The following is an 18,709-nucleotide window of genomic DNA, read 5'->3' as shown; positions in this document are numbered from 1 at the left end:
TAATAGGGCCATGTTTGATAGAAGACATGATTTTCTTGGCCTCCATCCTGGAACTTTTATTAGATGTTTCCACCAGACTGCAAGGCCGCCTCAGATTGTTGTCGATAAATGAACACGGTAAATTAATCAAGGTGTTGAAGCAGTCCTGTTGAAAGTGGAAGTCATTGTGCAAGAAACTTGCGGAAATGCTTACACAGCACCATTTCACAGGACATTATATAAAAGCTTTGCTCTTCTGTATGGTGTTCAGCATGTACACAATCCAGGTACAAAATGTTCATCACATGCTGTGAGCAGATTCTTTGAAGAAGTGGAATGCAGCTAAAGTGGAAACCCACTATTTCAGCAAAGTAACATATGGGCTACTACACCATGTTTTGTAGTATGATCATAATTCCTCTCCACAAGAAGCAGGCTGTAATAACCTACTGTGTAAACCTACTGCAAACAAAGTCCAGCCAGGAACAGCAGCATGCACTGCAGTAATTTAACTGATTGATGGTTAAATAATGTATAATGGTTAGGTCTTAGACAACAAAGGCCAGTGAAGATGCCTGTATTACACCAAAGAGACTGGACATTCCTCTCCAAAGGTATTGGAACGGCAAGGCCAATTCTTTTGTTTTTGCTATACACTGAAGACATTTGGGTTTGAGATCAAAAGATGAATATGATAGATCAGAATTTCAGCTTTTATTTCCTGATATTTACATCTAGATATGTTAAACAACATAGAATATAGCACCTTTAGTGGAAGACCACCTAATTTTTAGGAGAGGCTAGTACTGCAGCTTCTTTCAATTGTTGCTTGTTTTGGGAGAGGTTTCTCCCTTCAGTCTCCTCTTCAGGAGGTGAAATATATGCTCAGTTGGGTTAAGGTCTGGTGTTTGCCTTGGCCAGTCTAAAACCGCTTTTTTTCCCTGATGAAGTCCTTTGTTGTGTTGGCAGTGTGTTTTAGATCATTGTCTTGCTGCATGATGAAGTTCCTCCCAATTAGATTGGATGCATTTCTCTGTAAATTGGCAGACAGAATGTTTCTGTAGACTTCTGAATTCATTCTGCTGCTACCATCATGAGTTACATCATCAATAAAGAGTAGTGAGCCCGTTCCAGAAGCAGCCATGCAAACTCAAATTACGACACTACCTCCACTGTGCTTGACCGATGAGCTCATATGTTTTGGGTCATGAGCAGATACTTTGTTTCTCTACACTTTGGCCTTTCCTTCACTTTGGTAGAAGTTAATCTAGGTTCCAGAACTTTTGTGGCTCATCTCTGTAATTCTTTGTGAATTTGGTCTTCCGATTGTTACTTCTGATGAGTGGTTTGCTTCTTGTGGCTGATCTGTTCGATGTCTGGCTGTTAGTATTGGCTATGCCCAGTGCTTGTGCATTGGCTCTGATTTTCCCTCTTTTCTCAGCATCAAAATGGCTTGCTTTTCTCCCATAGACAACTCTCTGGTCTTCAAGCTTATCCCTTTTAAGCCTCAAACCTAGAGTAGACATTCAGAGCTATTTGATTACTTTAAAAATGGGTGGGTTCAAACAAAAGGTGCCATGTTCTAAGTTGTTTAAGATGTAAATATCAGAAATTAAAAATTGAAATTCATCTTTTGATCTCAAACCTAGAGTATAGCAAAAACAAAACAATTGGCCTTGTCTTTCCAATACTTTTGGAGGGGACAGTATATAATCTTGAAGATTTAAGATCTAGTAGAAACATTTCACCTTTCATTCAAGGGACTTCATTAGGATAAACCAATGGGAAATTAATAAAATGCATTTAAGTTTACACAACAAGAACAGATGCTTTGTCTTAGTACTACTAGATATTTCATAGACAGACATGGATTTTATGCTCGTCTGGCAAGTTTTGGACAAACTCAGTCAAGTTGTTCACTGTACCATTATCTCAACACCGAATAAGTTTCACACATATTTTGTCTTCTCATAGTGGTCTAAGTGCAATATTCTGTAGTCTACTACTCATCATCATCCTGGTGCCTTGGTCTTGGTAGATGGTCATCCAGTTATGTAACTGGTGAAGTGAGCAAAGCAGGTGTGGGTCCTTTTTGGCACATAATTTGCTCTTCCAAAAAATCTAATACATGCCATGTAGCTGCCCTGATATATTGCAAAAAAAAATTTACCTTCTTAATTCATGTATTAAGAATTCAGTGTTCAATGTATCTGCGACAACTTTTATCTATTTTTAATTTTCCAATATATCCTGACATATCATCAGATTCTGATCTGTTTATTGGAGCACACCCAATTTCCAAATCCACCGAACTCATCCCTTCATTCCTTTTCACTCTCTGGGCTGACGTAGGTCACAGAAATGAAAGGACACAAAATTACAAGCAGGTGCTTGGAGTCCACGACCAATGCACTGTGTCATTTAAACCTTATCTGGAAGGCCAAGGCAAAGTTAGAGCTTAAGAGTTTTTTCCTCTCATCATCTGTTTGTGCAGCTGGACAGTGTGCAGTCAAGTTTTTCATCTTGGGTCTCTCTCAGTATGCTAAATGTCTACATCTGTCATCTGAATGTTGTAGGTTATTAGATGGTGGCACGACATCTCAGGTTGCAATCTGAGGAGGAGTACCACCAACAGCTAACCAATCAGGACCAAGAGACATCTTAACTTACCTGCATCAAAATCACTGACTATAACTTTGAATGTAAAATTTTGTTACATTAGCAGCTCAATCTGTTAATAAAATTAGTCAAAATTAATAGCTATATCTCCAATGCTAGGTACAAATGATTTGCAGCAGCAAATGTAAAACTCCTTGCATATAAAATCAGCATTTACATACAACAGAGACAAAGCCATATTTTGGAGTGCTAGGTTGTAACCATTTAATTTCAGTTGCAACTTGCTGACTTTACAAAACATCATTCAGCAAATCTGTCTTGGCATAAGGACCACCAAAAAGGTACAAAACAATAAAGGTACATTTTTCATTATCAAAATAAACACAAGCACACATATTAAACCAATAGTATAGCACTTCAAAAATATTTTCGATCACTAGCTACATCATAAGTCTACCAGCATTCTGTCTACAAAATGGTATGAATTCATATCAATGTATGTTTTTAGCCATTAAAATATACTACAGATTTAATATCCAAGGCACAAGATACGAAAAAAATTAATAAAACAAAAAGGTTTGAGTAAATACCATTAAGACATTGTCACAAAAGCAGACACTACAAGGCTCAAGTCAAACAACAATTCATACTCACATTGCTATAAGAAATGTACAAAATTTCACTTTAAGGTGACTTGTATTATAATGCAGGATCAGAAAGAGTATCATGACCATCAAAACACCAAGTTTTCTCTCTGTTGAAACATTTCAGACACAGAAGTTTGAATATTGTACATAAAAACTGTAGTTCCACACACATCCAAAACATCCAACAAATAAAATCAACCCATGCTATATTAATTTTGCTCTTATTTCTTTTAGACCGGGACAACATGCAGATACCACAGAAAGTAAGCGGATACAGAAGGCAATACCGTGTTGTGGAAAATGCATCACTACGAACACTCAGAGTAAAGACACTGGTGTTTCAATCTACCACAAAAGCCCTGGTGAGATAGAGGAAACAAGATTTTACAGTATACTGACTCAAAAGATGAAGTGATGCCATCAGACAACACATCATACGTATATAGTGATATACTATTTTTTTTGTTTGTTTGTTTGTTTCATTTCTTGTTAATTAACTGCACTACAGAAACGAAGTGGAACTGGTGTTCAAAGGGCTTCATAAAGTCCTTCCAAAGAAATTTAATTTCTTGAGAAATGTGCTAAATTAAGTTCTCCTGCTAATTATATGCCTGTCATCGACTTTATCAACTGTGTATTGGCCTTAGCATATATATATATATATATATATATATATGAAATAATAATCACATTCTTTAGCCATATTTGGAAACACGGGTGTCATCTAAAGACTGGATATTGCACAATGCATACCAAACATTTGGTTTATTGAGAACATCACATTGGAATGGAGCAGCTTTTGGCCAAATGATTGCCTTGTGCAATGTCAAATATAAGGGGAAAAAAGACACACAACACTGTGTGCATTTGCTAATGACCAAATTGAGCAAGTGCTACATACAGAGTTCACAATTTTGTCATGTCATTTTTCACAGATTTTACTGGAAAGATATTAGGTACCTATAGTTATGGCATTATGGAGAAAAATTCCACTGATGAGCAGAACTGAGTAAAGATATATATCCATTGAGGAAAGGAATCATCACCTTTCTTCCACTTTTTCACCTTCTTGCATGTATTGAAATTTTTAATAGAAATGCTTAACCCAATGATTTCTTAAGTGTGAGGCACAGCTCTCAAAATCTAGCAGCGTGATATACAGTAGAAAATAAATTGAAGGCTTGGTGGAGTTGGTGGGTGATTGTTAACTTCTCTCCTCCTTACCCCAAATACAATACAACGCTCAAAAATCCCACTTAACATCACAACAAATTCTGATAATTCACTCATTTGGAAAAAGAGACACAACCAACAAAGGATCCCTTAAATGGGGTCTAAGCTTATTTTACCAAATCAGGCTACACGGCACATCATACTGGACTTCTTCTGCTGCAGAAGAATGAAGATGAAGTAGTAGCACAGTCTTTCACATTTCAGCTTGTTAGCCTCAAAAGTTCAGGTTGCAGGCCAGGAAGAGCAGTGTGCTACAGTTAAGGCGCTCTGCTTTATGAGACTAAACAAATTGCTTCAAAAGGGACAAGAGGGGAGGAAAGAGAGGAAAAAAACTCTTAGAGGAACAACTTTTCCACTCACTATCCAGCATGATCCAGCCTGACTGAATAAGGCGAAGGTGTAATCATCTCACAGCTTTTACTCATACACAAAATCCTTTGACATATGGCCTCATAGAGGGTCATAATTTAGCTGATAAAGCTTCAGGGAAAATTAAAAAAAAAAAGAAAAAAATCAATTACAGGACAGTTAAAAACAATGTCTAAACATTTCAAGTTTACAATGTCTGAATTTCAGAATAAACAACTTTTAAAACAATCACGACATATAACCTTATGTTCCTGTACAAAGCAAATTAAAAGAGTAACATTCCTATAAAGAACTGTTCACAACTACATATGAAGCTCTTAAAAATTAAACTATAATAAGTATTCCAACTTGCATTCTCCACGCAGAGTCCAGTGTTCACTTTATTTCTTTTGCATTATACTGATTCAGGCCACAAAATCTGAAAAACACATACACAAATTCCAGAAGAATTAAATGGAATGCTTCTCATTCGATTGTAATTGACACAAGTGCTTTCTTTTGGTTCTGTCCCTCGCCCTCTTTCTCCCTTTCCTCTTTCTCCGGTTCTGGTAAAGACGTGACAGCTATGGCATTTTTTGCCTCCTCCCCTGCTGTTCCCTCCTCACTCCCATGGCCTGCTCTAGAGCCTGGTGAATTCTGGGCCATGGAGGCAGAGGGTCGGGAGTCGTAGTTCATGGTTGAGGAGACCTGGGAGATGACGGGCGTTTGTACTGAGGAAGAAGAGGAGGAGGAGGTGGCAGTGACGTCGAAGGCTTGCTCTGTCATCTCAAAATGGGCCAGGTTCTCCTCCTCTTCCTCCTGCATGTGGCTCAAGTAGTCTGGGAGGAGGAACTCACTGGGGGAACAGAACACAGAAGGTTAAACAGTCATATGCTATTTCTGCTTCATACTGAAAATGACACTGTAGATCAAATTAAAATTTTAAAGCACACAATTTTAAAAAAAATCACTAGCAGACAGGTAATAGGCCATCAGTGAATATATATCAAGCATCTTCATCAGCTATCAGCTGCTTTTAGAGGTAAGAAAGAAGGGTTTATATTAGTGCGGATTACCCAGAATCTGTCACCCAAAACAGGTGATTTATGACTTGCGCCTTTTTATTTAACAGTGTAAATGTTTTACATGATGATCCACACCACAGGTTCTCATCTTTGGGGTTGCTTCATATGCAGATATGATCTGAGCTGAGTTTTACCAACCAAGTTCTATGCAGGTAAACTTGACTTACGGTCCCTGTACTGAAAGTATTGGAACAGCAAAGCCAGTTCTTTTGTTTTTGCCACACACTGAAGACATTTGGGTTTGAAATCAAAAGATGAATATGAAATGATAGATCAGAATTTCAGCTTTCATTTCCTGGTCTTTACATCTAGAAATATTAAACAACTGTCCTAGGAAAGAAAACAAGGAAAGGAAAACAACCACAGTTGATGACAAACATTGTGACAGCTGTGAAGAAACACCCAAAAACAACAATCAGTGATACCACCAACAAACTCAACAGGGCAAGGGTGAAGGCATCACAATCCACCTTTTGAAGAACACTTAAGAGAGCAGAAATATAGAGGCCATACCATAACATGCAAACCACTCATTAGCAATAAGAATCGGAAGGCCAGATTGGAATTTGCAAAGAAATACAGTGATGAGCCACAAAAGCTCTGGAACCTAGATTAACGTCTACCAAAGTGATGGATAGGCCAAAGTGTAGAGAAAGAAAGGATCTGCTCATGATCCAAAACATACAAGCTCACTGGTCAAGCACAGTGAAGGTAGTGTCATGGCTTGGACGTGCATGGCTGCTTCTGGAATGGGCTCACTAACCTTTACTGATGATGTAACTCATGATGGTAGCAGCAGAATGAATTCAGAAGTCTACAGAAACATTCTGTCTGCCAATTTACAGAGAAATGTATCCAAACTAATTGGGACAAACTTCATCCTGCAGCAAGACAATGATCCAAAACACAGTGCCAACACAACAAATGAGGGAAAACGTGGAAGGTTTTAGACTGGCCAAGTCAATCACCAGACCTTAACCCAAACCAGTATGCATTTTACCTCCTGAAAAGGAGACTGAAGGGAGAAACCTCACCCAGAACAAATGACAAGTGAATGAAGCTGTGAAAGGCATCACAAAAGAAGAAAACAACAGTTTGGTGATGTCAGTGGGTTGCCAGGTTTATGCAGTTACTGCAAGCAAGGGATATGCAACCAAATATTAAGTATAATTTACTTTAAGTAACTTTAAGACTAGTTGTTCCTATACGTTTGCTCTCCTATAAATTGGGTTGTCTGCCACCAAAGGTGCCATGTTCTAAGTTGTTTAACACATCTAGATGAAAATATCAGGAAATGAAACCTGAAATTCTGATCTATCATCTCATATTTATCGTTTGATCTCAAGCTCAAATGTCTTCAGTGTATAGCAAAAACAAGAGAACTGGCGTTCTGTTTTGGATTAACTTTATGTGATCATATAAAGTGACAATGCAGGTTTATAATAATAAGGCAAGACAGAAACAGAAATTAATGTTCCATGTCCTCACGAGTGCAATCGACACCCAGTGTGAAATGGTAACATATCGAAACGAGACAAAATGCTCAACTATTTCATCTTGAACACAGAGTACTTTTGTTGTGGGCTAAAAAACATGGTTAAACATATTAATAATAAAAAAAAAAGACCCACATATGAGCTCTCTCTCTTTGATGTGTAACAATTAAATGTTATTTAATTGCAGAAGTACATGCAGAAAAGTATGCAGAAAAGTATGATATACACCAATCAGCCATAACATTAAAACCACCTGCCTAATATTGTTTAGGTATTACTCCATGGTCCAGTAGACAGTATGACTCCGTATGCATTGGTACTAACCAATGCATACTGGGAACACCCAAGAAGACCTGCCATTTTGGAGACGCTCTGACCCAGTCGTCTAGCCATCATAATTTGTCCCTTGTCAAAGTTGCTCAGATCCTTATGCTTGCCGATTTTTCCTGCTTCCAACACATCAACTTTGAGAACTGACTGTTCACTTGCTGCATAATATATCCCAGCCCTTGACAGGTGCCACTGTAACAAGATAATCAATGTTATTGACCTGTCAGTGTTTTTAATGTAATGGCTGATTGGTGTAAGTTGTAAAAGTTGGTGTAAAATGCTTTGTTCATGTTAAAACTCAGAGATTTACCAACAATTACACATTTTCATTTATTAATGAACAACACATCATGCTTTTAACTCTTTATAGTTCTGTTTAATGTTGTGGAACGTCTGCGAGACAAAGTTCATTCCTGTCACGTTATAGCAGCTATAAACAGTCGTTCCCTCACAAGGGAATACAAATAAAAGGAGGGGTAAGGAGGGGAAAGAAGGGAGGATGGGACCCTTAAAATGAAGTCACATTATTGTGGTTCTCCTTGAACCCCTCATAAGGAAACACTGAAAGCGATGACCGAAGGACTACTGTTAACTACAGGGTGTCCAATTCTCCATACATACAGGAAATTAACACTTTTTAGCAAAAAGTATTCCACAATTTTTCATACTTAGTTTATATTATATATTTTTTCAGATAGGCTTTAAGAATGCCTTTTACAAAAGATGAATGTATTGAAATCATTCTCAAGGCAGGATCAGGAAGCTGTAGCAAGGTTGCTATTGACTTGAACAGGAAACATGGCAAGCACATCACACAAGCTACTGTTGCCAATTTATTAACAAATTCAAAAAACTGGAAGTGTTGTGGACCAACAGAGAAGTGGACATCCACGAACATCCACTGATGAAGGCACAACTGATGTGGTGCTGGCATACGTAGTCCCCTATGTATGGAGACTTTCATCACATTTAGATTTTTTGCACAGATTATCTTTGACAAGAAATGTTTTATTCTGGATGTCCACGAACCAGACAGAAATAGAGGCACCTCAGTGGCTGACTTTAAGGCACTTTATGCCATCTGTTTGGCTATGCTCCCCTATACTACATCACAGTTTTTTCATGATTTTGTCTGAAATCTCATGGTAAAATTTTATTTCAAGTTGGTATTAAAAAAAACAATCTAGTGAATATATCATCATTACTCAGTATTAACTGTTTAGTATTGTCCAATAAATGGTTTGCGCATAGATTACGAATAGTCTACATCTCAACTACAACCTCTGTATAGACTCTAGTGTCGAACCATTAATGAAAAATTAGAATATAACCTTTAATTAACAATTATCAGTTAAACACATCACTATAGCATTTCTGTCACTGCTAAACTAACATTACTAACAAATCAAATTCACTGTTAAAGATACAAATCTCTTGGTCTCTGTCTTCCCTACTCAGTCAGTTATACCTGCTTTCGGCAGGAACGGTCAGTGGGTTGATACACGGTAGACAGTGGCTGGTTCTCGGTGTTGCAACAGAGAAACATGCATCTCTACACAAATTGCAGCCACACACACTGCCAGCAATTGCTCTCTCTTTGGATGCCTTTGCTTCATATCTTGAGAACGTGCCAAATTATTGCCTCATTCTTGCAGGCTTGTTCAGCTCATACATTGTTTATTTGTGCTGGATACACACAGATTGGACAGGGAGAGAATGATGGAGAGAGAGGAATGGGTGACGAAATAGTGGATGTTTGTGGTTTAGGAACTGAAGACTCAACATTTCCAGGAATCTAATGAGGATGCTAGCTCAGGATTAATATACTGGTTCTAATGAGTGGTCTTTTTTTAGACCACCACTAAGCTCTTAAGAATTGGTTTACAATAGTTGTCCATGTACATTCTCTCTTTCACACCCTTGTATGTAACTAAGTGTTCAAATCCAAGTCCTTCAAATATGGTACTGTTTCCCTGCCTACTCTAATGCTGCCCTTTACAGTGACTCCTTTCCTAATAAAGCCCATATTTAAGAACCTTTCACAACCACCATCTGGAAATACAACACATAACTGTTTCATTATATCAGTGTTATAAATCCAGATTTGCATCCTGGGAACTTAAGTGGATAACTACGCCTGAAGAGCCCATGCACTGTTATCAACTAAAAGAATACATAATCTTTTGGGATACGCACAATAAAAGGATAACCAAGGATAGGACATTACGATCATCAAAGGTAAGCGTGTACATCAAATAATTTGGATCAAAACAATAAAAGGGGTTAATTACCCCTGCGCCTTAATCATTGCCATTTTAAACCCTCATGACTAGCTACGCCTGCATTGGTGTTTCTGTTCGCACAGACATTTCTAATTACGTTCAGCTCCTCCTCACCTGGTCTGGAAGTAGTTTGCTAGCTCTGATGCCTCATGGTTCAGACTCCTCAGGTGTACGATTAAATTGCCGGAGTTGGTAAACATGGCGCCGCACGTTTTGCACTCGTAAATCCGAGGCTTGCGGATGATGTGGCGGGACACCCTCATGTGGTGCTTATATTCACCGAAGGATGTGAATGTGGCGCTACAGATCTGGCACCGGAAACAGCGTTTACCTTCATGTTTCAGACGGTGCATCTTTAGGGAGTAGGCCCGTGTGAACTTTTTCCCACAGCGGTCGCACTGGAACGGCTTAATGCCTGCCGAGCAAACAAGTCAGCAGTCACAAGCAAGTCCTCAGTTTAATATTTTAATAGTTACCAAACCAAGTTTTTTATCTACATTTTGCATGTATACATTGGAGCAGTACTCCTGCTTAATTTCTTACAGATTATATTAAAAAACAGCCCTGAAAGGATTGGGGACAAAATGGTCCCAAGCTAATTCTGGGAGCTGAATTATCTTGAAAGTAATGTAAGAGCACAGGCTCTTGCTCTCACCGGAGTGGATGAGCATGTGCTGCTTAAGGTTCTGGATTCGAGTAAAGCGGACTCCACACGTGGGGCACTGGAAAGGCCGCTCAGGCCCGTTGAGTCCCGGGCGCGTGGAAGGGCTGATGTACAGGTGGTAAGGGTACTGAACATTTTCCAGCCTATAGGACAGTAGAGTACAGAAGGAAAGAGGAGACAAAAGAGAAGAAAGACAACACAAGAAAATGAGAAGTCACGAAGACAAAAGAGACAATCAGTGATGTCTGAGATCCAAAAACTTTTGGGATAACTACTGTTAAAAAAAAATACTATAATTAGCTAAATGATCATGTTATACTCCTTAACCAGATGCTTTTTTTCAAGTTTGTGTGCATGTGTAATTCAGACGCTATCAATAATTACTAAAGGGTTATGGGCAAATAGTTTGAATTGGCAACTTGACAGTGTTTTTATACCAACACTGTCTGCTTCCAAAGTTCCACAAATTGCAGCCAGGAGAGGTTGCACACTAACATATCACAAGTTTACTCAGGCATATCAAGTTATCCTATAAAAATAAAAAGTCCATTTTCATAGATGTACAGCTGTGCTTCTTTTCTTCTCCCTTTTGTTTTGCATCACGACACTTCACTTTTCTCCCCGTGTTTCTATAAAATTCAAGAGCCAAGAACTTTCCAGACAGCTAGCCAACTAGCTTCTGGTCCTTTGGCAACAAATCTTGCCAAAGTCTAATAGCCACGACAACACCACGTAAGCCACCTCCACTTATAAATAAGTTGGAGACTGAAAGGATGAAAAATTATAGCCCACCTTTTAGGGTTTTTTAAAATAAAATTGTAAAACTGAGACATCGTAAAAATGATACTTTGTAAAAACACTGCAATCTTGCAAAGCAGCTGTACCTTTCATCCTCCTCCATGTGGCCAGTGGTGTTCGGGGTGCCCTGGATGGACTGAAGGCCCTCTGTCACCCCCTCATCCATGGAGCCTATGAAAGCATATAGCCATTTGTTTTTGTTTCATAGATTATATAATATATAAAAATAAATGTAAAAGACTCCAAAATGCAGACAAATCAAGGCAAAAGTTTAAAGAATTAGAGCTTGTGGTTAGGTATGTGTAATTAGATAGCCTAATACAATTTAAAAATACATTAGTTAGAATAAAAACATGGTGAAATAACAGATGTAATAATTAATTTCTTTTTTATTAATTATTACTAACAATATGCATGGCAGGGCATTCCATGATGTCTGGAGAGCTAGTCAGTAACATTGTTCTGGCAAACATAATGGAAAACATAAGGGCGTACTGCTACTTTAATTGAGAATGTCTATGGTCAACCATGCACAACACTGCAGACACAAGTAGGCCTTCACATTATTATGATCAACCCCCATATTTTATATACAATATGATGCTTATATTGCTCTTATCATTGGGGACAGTTCAAAATGTCACTGACCCTGTGTTCCTTTTGAGACGTTCCTATCTGAAAAGAGAGTGATTTTGGGAGCTTATCTGATTAAAAAATGAAGCATAACATTTTGCCAATGTTTTGGTGCTCTGTGGTACTCTTCTGAGTCTGCACATTGGTAACATGTGCAACTTATCAAGGTTTTGAGGGTGTTAACACGGACATAATGAAACAAACTTTCATTTTCCATTTAGAGTTAACTGACATCAATTTGTCATTTATCATCACAAATCAGATACTTGTACTCAGGAGCCCCATTTCAAAAGTAGGCTTCAGATAAAAATTAGGTAACCTATCTTACTCAGTTTAATGGGTTATTTTTCTTATTTTCAACCCAAGCTGTAACCCTGATGCTGTTCAATGATACAAACAATTTAAGACACTGACTTTATTTAAACATCTTTCCTTCACCGCTGCCTTTAATACAGTTGCATCCATCTGGTTCTCTGCTGTCAACAGACCCTTCTGCCATTGATTAGGGCTGCAATTATTAGTCGTTACAATGAACTATGTTGATTTTGAAAATTCATCGATGTGGATTTTTATAGTTGACACATTTTTGCACTAATCAGCAACAAAAATTAGTTTTAGTGTAAGAGGTGTATACACCTCTTAAACTTAACATACTACTGAAGCTACTGACTACTGTAGCCTGCTTTTAATGGTAAGGAAAGGTGTATGTGCAGGCTACCGACCTAGTGCTATTTGAATAAAGAAAAAAAAAATCACAAAAAGATACACACAATTCATTTAATATGCGACTTTTCAAATGTCTTTTCCTATTATTTAATTATTGTTTAAGTTAATTATTGTCATTGAAACAAGGAATAATGGTTGGATTAGTCAATTTAAAAAAATAATGTCAACAGATTTAATTCGATCAATAAAAATAATCGTTCGTTGTAGCCCTACTGCCTTTATCATCAAATTATACTAAGCCTGTAGTAGACAGACAAAAAGGGTGCTTGTGAGCATACTTTTAAACAAATCACTATAATGATAATGTAAATCTAATGATGTTCACATTATTGCAGACCAGTTAATGTTATGGAAATACAAATATGTAAACCAATTATGATATGAAAATACAAATAAGGAGCTGTCTAAGCATGGCAGAATAAGGAGTTGGGCCACTAAAAGTATCCTACCTATAGATGAAGACTGAGGGCTGATGAGCAGATCCTCCTGAGTGTGCTCACTGCCAGGCACAGTTTGCTGGTCGGTCAGTGAGCTGTGTGAGGCGCTGACTGGCTGTGATGCCTCCTCGTGTGCCTCTTCATCGCTTAGCCTCTCCACCTTCACTTGCACATCCTCCTCTTCCTCCTCTACCACAGCCGTCCCACCCACACCCAGTGCCCGAGGGCCCTCGCAGGACAAATACTCCACCAATGCCCGACTGCCTCCATCTTGTCCAGATGCTCCACTAGACTCCAGCAACCCCTCAGGAAGTTTGGCCTTTTCTGAAGTGAAGCGGCGGTCTACACCAAATGGATAGGTCCAAGAAAAAGCAAGAGAGGGTTCCAGAGTTTGAGCAGAGCTCTCTGGGAAGGAAGACGATGAAGGTGAAGGATTTGGGACTTGTGGTGAGGAAGAGGAAGTTGGCTGTGGGCTGGCAAAGCCTTTACGTTTGCGGCGTGACTCACGGCATACAGGGACAGGCCGCTCAGGTGCACTGCATTCTGAAGACACCGGTGAGGGTGATAGGGCATCCAGTGGAGTCAGAGTGCAAGTTGTGGCGCCTTCTGGAGCTTCCTGGGGCCGGTGAAGAGTGGTGGTGTTGCTGGAAGCTGAGGATGAGTTCCACAAGATGCTGGACTTCATGAATTCTGAGCAGGTGTTGGCCACTGCAAACATCTGCATGTAGCTGGCGGCAGCCAGGACATCGATGATGTTCTCTGTGCTGATAGACAGTGTGGATGTGTAGGCGTATTCCAGCAGTGGAGCGAAGCCCGCTACGGTAACGTGGTGGAGATCCAAAACTGCCTTATTGTCCTCTGTGCTGGCCTCGTCCTCGCTTGGTTTCCCCGAGAGCTTAGCCTTGAGGAAGTCACTGCAGCAAGCCAACACCACCTTGTGGGCAGAGAAAAGCTGGCCCTGAACACGAATAGTAACATCGCAGAAGTGGCCCTCACTGCGCAGCGCATTGAGCTTGTCCAACAGCTCTTGGCTGTGACTTGGTGAATTGTGGGTAAATGTCTTCACTCCCATCTTTGTCACTGATAAAGGATGGATTTCCTTGGAGACAGAAAGAGACTTAATAGAACAGCTGCTAAAATACTAATGGCTTCACTAAAAAGACATAGTGAACATCTCTTGAAAGAAAGGGGGAAAAAAAAAAAAAAAAAAAAAAAAAAAAAAACAATGCCAATTTTTTAATTTACTACAAAAATATTACAATGTCCAAGAACATTCTATCCGAGCTAGACCTGACCCACAGCTTTATGTTTTAAATCAAAACCCAACTAGTATCCCAATAAATCCTTTCCAAACCTGACCCTTCCCAGAGTACTTCTGCTTTAGCTTTTTTGCATTCATGCTCACTCCACTATGCTGTAATATGGGACATGACACACACCACCACATATTACTCTAGTGTGCCTGGTGTTAAAGTGAATTAAAATAATTATTTAAGTTAATAAAATTATGAGGAAGCCTAATTTTCAGGGAAAGCAAGCCAAAACTTATTAAAAAAGGAGGAGAGACAGTAGGCTATAAATACCTAAACGTAAGGATTATAACATGACAAATCTGAAAGAATTATGTCCAACCACACCGACTAATGCAAGGGAATTGCTGGATCCCGTTAAATCTGAAGAGCCATTTTACAATCTAGCCCTAACAAGCATGTCCTAGAGAGAGCAAAAGAGAGAAGAATTTACATTCCACGGATCCCTATGACTCAGTCTTCTTAAACTGGAATCCGTATGACGCTAAAGGAAAGCACAGACACTCTACAACGACTATGTGTTGTGGAATGTGCAACACGGAGATTTTGTACTTCTATTAAGCACAAATAAACTGTAAAATAGTGATACTACAATCTGCATAGTATCACTGCTGCCTGATTCAGATGACAGTTAACTGAGCAAAGGCCAACTCTGACATGCTAAGAAGCTATCCTTCTCAAAACGTAAGTGAAAAAGAATCCATACTTACATTGTGCACTGGAGTTAGAAATTTACATTTTATGGTATTAAGTCAAGAGTATGGCTGACTAATTGTAGCTGCGTTGAGGAATTCTTTTTAATTCAATATTTGTGTGCAGAAGGACATATAGTAGTCTATTACTCCATGGCAAAAGAATGACTGATTCTGAGGAGGAAAACTGACAGATAAAGGGAAAAAAAAGTGCATACAGATTCAAAATTTAATGGTATTTTTGAAAGCATAGTTAATCAAAAATAATGTAGAGTAGGATTACACTGAGTGTTGTTATTGGAACAATTCAGATTTGACCTATGTTCTGTTCTAATCCCCTGATGTATTTTATGCCATGAATGTTTGTTGTTGACTGACAATACAAGTTACATGTACACATAGGACACGACTTGTCTTAAAGCCCACTTCCATCACACCTCTGATGTTGTCAGTAGTGCTGGGCGATTTTCCTGATTAATTTGAATTACTGTTTTAACGCGATTTAAAAATTCAAAGTGTTCTAATCGATCAATTATACATGTTCTTATATATACACATCTATAAATGCTATTTAAAAGTTTAAACCAATATGAAGGAAAAACACAGCCTACTTAACCTGATATTGTGCGCTTAGATAAAAAAAAAAAAAAAAATTTAATTAAAAAAAAAAAAGCTATCACGGCACGTTCGACAGACAAAGTGGGAAAATGGATGCCTCCATGTTCGTATTTTGTTAGCAACAAATTTTTTTTTTTTTTTTTCATGGATGAGTGATGTATATTTTCTTTCTCTAACAGCAAACAGTATAGTCAGTGTTTTAGATTTAACAAACGAATGTCTGTATGTTGACTAAGCTAAAGTTAATACTTGTATATACAGTATAACTTATTTAAAGGTAAGATGTTTTACTTTGGTATTTCTGATGCTGTTCCCAGCCATGTTGATTTGACGTCACTCTGTAAACAGGGAAGGAAGTCAGATTTGAGAAGAATACCCCAAGTTGACTTCCAGTTGTGGTGGCATTTCATGTTACGAAAGACATGAATCGTTCACTAAGTTGTGCAAAAATAGTAAAGGCACCATCTATAGCAAATAGTGCAAATAACGTTTTTTTTTTTTTTTTTTTTTAAATATTCTTTGTTTAAAAGAACCATTGTTTGAGCCATTTGCTATAGATGGCGCTGTTACTACTTTTCCAAAGTAAGTTTTCCAATTGCATTATGTAAGAAAAGACATGGAAATTGTAATTGAGAATTGTTCATAAAGTTGAAAGAAAAAAAAAAATCAAGTTTTTTTTTTTTTTTTTTGCGCAATATCGCCCAGCCCTGGTTGTCAGTATCGGGCCAGTATCAGTTAATGGCCAATATTCATTGCTGTGTTATCAGTATCGGCTTTCATAATGATATCAAACCAAGCCTTTTAATAATACACAACTGAAGTTGTTTTACAAAGATAAATAACCAACTAAAACAAACATAACAGTAAAGACCACAGATGGGCCATAACTTTGAGAATTATAGGAAATAGTAACAGGGTAGAATGACATTACCACCCTGACGTTTTCCTGGAGTGTTTTACTCCTCTTAAACCACAGCAGATTGTCAACGATTACAATTTTTAATTTGTTAATAAATGACATCATACTTTTTAACTGTTCATAGTTACATTTAATGCTGTGAACATTTGAAAAACATCACTTGCATTATAGCAGCTATAAACAGTCATTCCCTCTGTACCTTAAACCAGAAAACACAAAGTCATCTGTCCTGAAGACTCTCCCATGATGGAAAACATTTTCTTACAGAAAGTTTCAACATACAAACAGTTTTTAATCCATATATTATTAGGCTTAGATTATGTGAAGTGTCTGCCATACAAGGTCCTATAGATGAGCTGGTACTACAGAAACAATAACATATTAGAATGAGCGCATTAACATAAACCTGTGATTTTAATTACAGCCAGCATTACTGTTAAAGCTGCTGTTATAGAAAATTAATCAACATCTGACCAATCAGATTCAACATTTCAACAGCACTGTGGAATAAGGCAAAAATATCATCACATACTGAAGGCAAACATAAAGAGGGTAACGGGTGTTTTAACAAATTGCCCTACCTGTCCAGACGTCCTACACAAGATGTTTGCGCATGCGCAATTCACTTTCGCACGCCACTAAATCCATGCTTCTATAAATATTTAATGCTGGAGGCATTTTCTGATCATAAGATCAAAATCAACATATAGTTTGATGCTGGAAGCATTTTCTGACAAGATCATAGTCATAATACCTCGTGGTATTATTATTATTATTATTATTTTACTAAGACCTGTAAAGGTGGCAGGTCTGTTTGATAAGATAGGACAAGTCGTTAGCACACTGGACTAAGAGGGTTGTGTTGTCAAGGGGTTAGACAGGGGCCTACAGGCACAGCATTTACACATGGCACAGAAATTGTGTGTAATGCCACTGCCTAAGTGTGAAAAAAATGGTGTTTTCCACTAAAGAAGTTCTTAAGTTCCTAACTTGTGGATTGAGGTCTTGTGAGAAGGCCTGCTCAGGGAAAGTTGAAGGGGCGTGGCTCTGTGCGCGAGCTGCTTTTGTTTATGCGCTGATCCAGAACAGTAAACTTGCCTCCAGTCAAAACAAGCACGAGCTTCACTCAGCTTGTGTGCGCGTGTACGAATATTCATAATTTCTAGCACCTTCTCATTTCGTAGATTATTTCAGCCTAGCTCGAGGCGACGCTCAGACAAAATTAAAACTTCGTCTTTTAACAACTTAATTCCCATAAAATAACTAGAAAACCACGTACAATCACCAAACATCTGTCCATAAAGCTGCTGGTAAGTCTCTCACGAAATGTTACAGAAAAGTGATAAATAGCCAAAACCTCCTATAACTAGCTGACTGGCTGGCTAACTCATTAGCTTGCTAGGTGAGTAACGTTATGTGACGCCGACCATTAAAAGTCTAACTCTTTTCAACGCCCAGCAACGGCATGTTACGTACAGGATATATTAATATCTAATTTACTCACCTTTTAAACGAAAGCAGGATAAACACGAAGGTTTGTCAAAAAAAAAATTACATGAGCATAAAGCTAACCAGCGAGCTATCCATATTAGCGCGGGCTAGCTAGCTCGGCAGTGGTATCATTGGTGCTGCGGTTTCACCAGGAGTTCCCTCCCTTTCTTTCAGGGGAAAAAATGTCACATTCCTGTACGTCGTAACTAACTGCTATAACTTGTACCGAGAAAAGTCTTTGAAAATGTACCCGGTATAAAAATCTTGCCGTATCGGAGCTGCAGCTCCTTTTCTGGGCCAGTTGATGTTTACATCTTCTATCCCAGCATGCCGTTCGCGTAGCCCTCAGGATATCTACTTTGACTGACGAGCCCAAAAGGCTCTGGCTGACTTCCAAATAGC

The 18,709-nt window shown here is 38.4% G+C and overlaps 1 protein-coding gene across 3 annotated transcripts; it reads right to left on the bottom strand.

Moving 5' to 3' along the window:
- Nucleotides 1–2,848: 2,848 nt before the first annotated feature.
- On the bottom strand, nt 2,849–18,685 carry zbtb44 (zinc finger and BTB domain containing 44). Of its 3 annotated transcripts, none has more exons than XM_026921838.3 (6): nt 18,558–18,685; nt 13,290–14,376; nt 11,568–11,652; nt 10,675–10,826; nt 10,134–10,434; nt 2,849–5,682 (listed from the first exon to the last, which is right to left on the bottom strand). In XM_026921838.3, the coding sequence occupies exons 2-6, from the start codon at nt 14,347–14,349 to the stop codon at nt 5,313–5,315; spliced, it is 1,968 nt and encodes a 655-aa protein (XP_026777639.1). In that variant the 5' UTR covers nt 14,350–14,376; nt 18,558–18,685; the 3' UTR covers nt 2,849–5,312. The 3 variants fall into 3 exon arrangements, with proteins under 3 accessions (XP_026777639.1, XP_026777638.1, XP_053086321.1); XM_026921837.3 differs by having other exon boundaries at nt 18,321–18,677; XM_053230346.1 differs by lacking the exon at nt 18,558–18,685 and adding an exon at nt 16,189–16,486 and having other exon boundaries at nt 5,516–5,682; nt 10,351–10,434.
- Between the last annotated feature and the right edge of the window lie 24 nt (nt 18,686–18,709).

This window comes from Pangasianodon hypophthalmus, chromosome 27, assembly GCF_027358585.1.
Source record: "Pangasianodon hypophthalmus isolate fPanHyp1 chromosome 27, fPanHyp1.pri, whole genome shotgun sequence".
Lineage (NCBI taxonomy): Eukaryota > Metazoa > Chordata > Actinopteri > Siluriformes > Pangasiidae > Pangasianodon > Pangasianodon hypophthalmus.
The sequence above is the reverse complement of the archived record's forward strand: the minus strand, read 5'-3'. Positions and strand labels throughout refer to the sequence as shown.

Bases quoted from the DNA above. Each gene is read 5' to 3' on its own strand.
- zbtb44 (XM_026921838.3), bottom strand. From the start codon at position 14,349: ATGGGAGTGAAGACATTTACCCACAATTCACCAAGTCACAGCCAAGAG. The intron at 10,827-11,567 runs GTACAGCTGCTT...ACTGTCCTATAG, and splicing joins CACATGGAGGAGGATGAAAG to GCTGGAAAATGTTCAGTACC. The intron at 10,435-10,674 runs GTGAGAGCAAGA...TTTGCTCGGCAG, and splicing joins GCACATGCTCATCCACTCCG to GCATTAAGCCGTTCCAGTGC.